The sequence below is a fragment of the Monopterus albus genome, unplaced genomic scaffold (assembly GCF_001952655.1).
Source record: "Monopterus albus unplaced genomic scaffold, M_albus_1.0 scaffold43.1, whole genome shotgun sequence".
NCBI classification, from domain to species: Eukaryota; Metazoa; Chordata; class Actinopteri; order Synbranchiformes; family Synbranchidae; genus Monopterus; species Monopterus albus.
The window spans coordinates 2,519,674-2,526,055 of NW_018127923.1; the positions used below are offsets into that span (position 1 = coordinate 2,519,674).

The 6,382-nt window shown below is 37.7% G+C and overlaps 1 protein-coding gene across 1 annotated transcript in view; it reads right to left on the reverse strand.

Annotated features, from left to right (window-relative positions):
* LOC109960058 (cadherin 1, type 1, E-cadherin (epithelial)) overlaps positions 1–3,258 on the reverse strand; it is a 32,740-nt gene extending 29,482 nt beyond the window's left edge. Inside the window, exons 1-2 of the mRNA XM_020599900.1 lie at positions 3,096–3,258; positions 2,805–2,881 (exon numbers count right to left, since the gene is read on the reverse strand). Of these exons, the coding sequence (XP_020455556.1) occupies positions 2,805–2,855 (51 nt within the window). The 5' untranslated portion in view covers positions 2,856–2,881; positions 3,096–3,258. The remainder of the gene's footprint in view (positions 1–2,804; positions 2,882–3,095) is intronic.
* Between the last annotated feature and the right edge of the window lie 3,124 nt (positions 3,259–6,382).

Sequence of the window (6,382 nt, forward strand, 5' to 3'; positions counted from 1 at the left end):
AATGTTAACCGATTCCCAAAGTGAGTAGCAACATGTCCATACAGATTCTCAGTCATCCAGGTCATAGTAAGCTGAAAAAATGTCGAGAAAAAGAAAAAAATATAAAATCAACTGGACTTGGTTTCAGGCCAGAGACGTTTCACCTCTCATCCAAGAGGCTTCATCAGTCCTGCCCGACTAGCGTTGAGCCGGAGATATTTATCCCCACTAGCGGTGTTTCAGTCTTTTGATGGCCAACAATGGTCCCTAACAACTAAGTCGTTATAGCCCATTATCGGTGAGCATCGTTACCCGTCTTTGAACCCTCACCTGTGGACTGACGCCTATTGTCCTGGTGGGCATGTTTTGGCAGAGATCTCAAAACAGAGTTGTAGATGGATGACAAGTTGTGTCTCAGTCCACCACCCCTATTTAGTGAGGGGTGTTCTATTTCTAGCGGTGTTTCAGTCTTTTGATGGCCAACTGTACAAGTTGTTACATTCCTGACTACACTTAATTGCATACACCACATCACTCTGTTTATGTCTGGGTGTTTTGTCCTTCGGGTGGACCAGTCTTTGCCGCAGGGTGTTCTCTGGTTTAAAGTTAACTAGGATATTGTGGTTGCGAAATATCCTTTTTAACTTCTCTAATAAACCAGCCACATAAGGCTGTTGTTTGTTTGTTTTTTGCCTTTTTTCTGTTAACTGATTTTGTCCTTTTCGTGATGGCATTATACCTGTTGGCCAAACAAGAGCAGCATTGGAGCATTAGCATTGTAGATTGTTATTCTGTCTTCTCTGGTTTCTGTGTGGCTGCAGCCTGAAGTTACTGTTGTTCACATTACAAGTAATTATTTTCTGATAACTGGTTGAACCTTCTGCAATATCTCTTCTTAATTCAGCAGTCTGGGTTAGCATCATGGAAACTAGTAATAAACAAGTTACAATGTCTTATTTCTTGGTAAAAAATAAATACTATGTGGAAAGACCAAGTTAGCTCACTTGTTACATCGATCAACAAATAACCTGTAACCTATCAGTACATATGATTGGTGGGTTAACTTATCTAGTGCTGTATTGCAAATCAAAAACTTCCTTCATTTTCATAACTTGTATAGCAAATTAGGAGTTCTATTCATTCTCATTTAGCTTTGCTGTTAATATAGAAAGTAAAATACAGAGAAAGGCCCAAGACAGGCAGGGAAAGAAGAGAGGAGTGATCATTAGCTGGATTGTTACCTCAAAGAGCACATCCTTCTGATTAGAGCTTTGTTTAAACCAGTTTCTCCCACTGCATGAACAGGTGTATCGCCAAGCGGTTGTCAATACAAATATCAGAGACAAACTTGTGTGCTTTAATGTCACCTCTTTGTGCACATCCCGTAAATATAATTGGTAAAACTATTTTAATGTCAAAAACAAAACTAGTCAAATATGGTTGTCAGAGTGCATTACATAGTGTTTGTCCATACAGGTATCAGAAAGAAGGCAAACAGAAAGTGACAGAGCCCAGGCCAGGCAGCATTAGGTGACCAGGTTAGCATTTCAACTGTGAGCTTTGGTGTTGTCCAAGAGTGTATTCTGGCTTCACATATTTATTAAATATTATTAATAGGAACACTAAATGATAGTGGGTTCATGTAATCAATTTCATAATACACAAATGTTTATAGAGCATGCTTATAATGTGCCATATATAGGCTATGTGTGTCATGAAAACTATTGCACTTTCATGTTGATTTGTATTCTGGGGTAGTAGGACCCCAGACTCTCTGCCAAACTTATGTTCCCACCACTTCCCAAGTCAAACCTACGCCCTTGTGTACTAGACAAAAGGAATCAAAAATAGTCTCTCTCCAAACCACAGTGCATAAAATAAAATAGCTTTATTTTATTCTGTCTTTTCTATGATGTAAGGCATAAAAATTGGTAGTGTGGCAGATCTATGTCTGTAGCGCAGTAATAAAAAGCATGTTCTAGGCCTGAAATAATACAAATGTAATATTTTTCTGATTAATCTAACTTGGCTCATGATATGAAAAATGCCTATTTCTGAAAGCCCAAGCTTGCCTCTGTTTTGTCCCAACAGCAGGCCAAATGTGTGATAATTATAGTCTTTTCATAATGATCAAACAAAAAAGGGCTGCAAATTTCACATCTGAAAACCTGGAACTAGAATATTTAGTACTTTCCTTAATTTAGATTAACAATGGATCGATACTCCTTCCAAATCTATTAATTATTTTAAACACCGAATGAAAGGTAATATCGTTCAAACATGTTGTGATTCTTTAAAAACTAAAACTCAAATGTGTCTTACAAGCCATTTCAACATAAAGTGAAATGCACCGGTGTGAACAGCCGATGAAACCGAAACGTGTTGATTTGGAATTTAACCTGTCGCCGACGTCATCGAGGGACAAGGGCGAGGCCCGAGCAAACCCAGGCCCTACGGGGTACTTCAACTAAAACTAGTCAAAACTCCGCTTTAAAGCTGCTTTGTGTGCTATGTATTTGGCACGTATATGTCGCTAAGTAATACTTTCACATCGAAATTACACGTCAATCGAGACACTCTTCAAGTCAGCCTTCTTACATGCACGAAGCAGGACTAGTTAAAACAGGTAGCCTACCTCGACATTAACACCCGCCTCAACAGTCTTAGTCCAGTTAAATATAGTACAGAGCTGTGCGATACTTTTCGACTTCTATCAAGATTAACGATAACACTAGTTAAGTTTAATTTTTTAAGTTAAAGTTACACACTCGACGGAAACGGGTGGACACCGCACATAAACTTCCAAGAACAACAGGAAATCTCACCTGAAAAATGGCGATTAAAAATCCCCAAACCGCAAAGCGAGCGGTCCCCATCTGGATGCAGGTGCTGTTGTAATGTTCTTCGTAATGAAACACAGAAAATGGTGAAATTGATTAGAAATATATTCCTTTACGAACTGTCGTACTAGCTCCTTTGTCTCCTCTCCTGGAGGTAGTTTCAGTAACTGAGTGAGTTTAGCTGGACGAGTTGCTACAGGTACTGTCAGCGTGTGACGTCAACTCCCAGGTGCGCAAGTTCCGTGTTCCTGATATGGTAAAGAAAGTTTCACACACCTGTGAGGCAGATACCAGGAGCTTCTGTTACTTCATACTCACGAAGAGCTGGCAGACATAGAGAAAGAGAGAGAGACTATGCTTACAGCAAGTGAGCAATATGCTGACAGCGTTCTTGTTAACCAGAATTTAACTGTATCTGACCTTAGTGTGCTGCATCCAACAACTTTATATCTCATTTCCTATTACTGACAATCACTAACCAACCCCCAACCTTCATGTACAAAACTCCCTCCCTCCCTCTCTTTCTCTTTCTATCTCTCTCTGTCTCACACACAAAACTCCCCACACTCTCTCACACAATATTCCCTTACACACAAACCCACAGACTTGCTGGATTTGTCTGGCAAAAATGGCATAGCATAAGCCTACTTTTTCTGTCAACACTTATTTTAATGTTTGGTGATATAAGATTCCGATTTGAAACAACCATGTTTGGAAAGTGAAGTCATAGTGTGATAAAAACATAAAAACATTACATAGTCATCACAGCGAAGCCAGCCTGAAAGCCACTCTAAAACCGGATCTCTAAAAACAGTGCAAGTTTCAGATTCCCCATTTTCAAACAACTAAGATCCTTGCCCATTTCAAAATGGTGAAGCAGAACAGATTTCAGAATGTTACAGGCTTTGACAGATTTTCAGCAAAATCTGATGTATACAGACAGTACACAGCCCGCTGCAATAGGCACCAGGGCAAACTCAAGAAACACAAAGACTGTATGGTATTGGCCTGTCAGAAAAAAACAGTTGTCAGAATCCAGAGGCATTACAGTGTCTGATACTCATTTCAGGGCGTGTCTATTCAGTGCTCTTATTATTCAGTGTGTCATTTATGCAAACACTTGTTTGCATTTGCTAATAGGTTGTAATACATATATTCTTATTAACCATTTTTTTAATGCGCTCACTGAAGTCATTCTTTGTGGGAGTAAACATCAATAATTAATGGCTTAGAAAAGAGCAGTTCCTTCGTGAATACATCCTTTCTTCCCCTGATTGTCTGGACATCAGCTGCCTGAAAGACTAGGTTATTAGTCTGCACTGCGACCTGATTTGCAGTCGGAGTATCTAGGGAGCTCAGCAACTCAATATAAATATGTTAAATGTTATGTAGCCATCTCACCTGATGCTGCCATTGTTTTACAGTTGGTTTTTAAAGTAATAGGCTTACTGACCACAACTGGGTGGGAGATATAAGATCCTAATGGTCGTATCTATTTTTTACTACCACATTACCAGATACTGAAGTGTCTAATTAAAAATATGCTATATTAACACTGTCAATACAGAAAGTAAGGAGGTTTGTGCTTTCCAATTGTATATCTATTAAGAGGTATACAACTATATCTATTAACTGCATATATTCACACTGTCTCTTTGTTATTTCATCTTCAGAATGTGTTGTGGCAACATTTTCTGTCAAATAAACTCAACCCCTATCATCAAAGACATATTAAAATGACATATTCAAATAAACCAAAATGCAATTTTAAATGAAACCGTTTTTAATCCTCCTCTGCAAAGGAGATGTCCTGGCTGAGCTTAAAACCAATGGCGTGTTCAGGTGGTCCCTATCAGAGTTTAGGGCTTAGATTGCAGAGGAAATGTAAATAATCCCCCAAAACATGACCAATTTACATGAGTTTACAGAATGAGTTTTCATGTTTGACTAAAACCTTGATGGAAAAATAACATCTGTATCTCATACTTTTCCCTCTTCACCAACATGCTGTGACAAACAGTCGGGAATGTGTTTGACCTGTTTGTGGCATGAAAAAATTGCTCTAGTTAAGCTAACACACAGCCTCTATTGTTAGAGTCAAACAAATATTTACAATAATGATGAAAACTAAGCCAAAAAATGTGTTTACAGCAACTCTTACCCGCTCATCAATACTAGCTAGGACCCAAACAAAACTGCCATTAATAAGTGTTCGATAAAAAGCCGCCTATCTGTGTGCACTTTATTTAGATAATGATATACATTAATGTTAGCTAGGCTAACAGTTACTGTTAAATTCTTGCTAAGGGGCTAACAAATCCTTGTTAATGTTTGCTTTAGCCAGTAATTTATTCATTTAAACAAATTTACAGTACTTCATCAAATGTACATCATCGGTTCTGTACCGGAAACAAATTCCTTGTGTGTAACATACTTGGCCAATAAAGGTGATTATTCTTATCCTATCCTTAATTTGTTGTTAATGTTAATTAGCATGGTAACATGCAAAATGTTAGCATGTTGTTGGATTAGGTTACAACACTGGAATAAAGCAATTTTAACCATTTTCTTTACTACTGACAAAAATCAATCAATCAATCAATCTATCTATCTATCCAATTATACACTCACACATAAGTTGCCCATTTTTCATCATTCAACATTTTAGTTTTCTGAGGTGAACACAGCCACACCTTTTTTAGGATTCATTATTAGGGTATTGATTTATTATTAACAGTTACAGGCTCTGTAACCTGTATGCAGTTCACTTTGTTTTTGTAAAAAACCTCATGTAGTATTATTATTATCCAAGCTCCCACAGTAGGCTATACTGTCTATAAAGTGGTTAGTAATGTCAAAAGGGTTTAGTATCCAATATTTGCATGTAATATAGTACACTAATTTGTGGAATATTGAAAGAGTCAGAGAGGGAACAAGAAACATTTATCTGAACACAAGAAATCCTTCTAAGAAAGTAAAAATGACAACAAATAGCAAATTTATGATTAACAATTCAACCAGCTGGGACTGAGAATTTCAGTCTTAATCAATATTCAAATAAAACAGTAAAACACTCCTTAAAAACAAATGCATTGTCATTCAATCTACTATCTAAACCTCTTACAGCTTCAGAGTGAATAAGCATGAAAGACAGGACTTTTTAAAAAGCTATTAACTGATGTTATCTTTTGCTCTTCTACTCCATCAGAGATCTGTCTTTCCTACAGAATGACAGAATGATGTGGGGGTAGAAGAAAGAGTGGTCGGTTTACAGCGATCACCATTTAGCCAGTGAAAAGCATGTGGAATAGAGAGGGATGGCGGAAGAAAAGAAAAGAAGAAGTGATTAAGGGGCAGTGAAGGAAGGATGGCAGCAGTGAGCAGTGTCAGATTACATGAGTAGTGTCCTTTAGTTTGATACACACCACACACGAAGAAATAGCTAGATATATGCATCTGAGTTTTTGATGTATGCATTAGAATCAAGATTCAAAGCGTTTGTTGTCATATGTACAGTAAGGAAACACATTTCCCTGCACAATGAAATTCTTACTTTGCTGTCC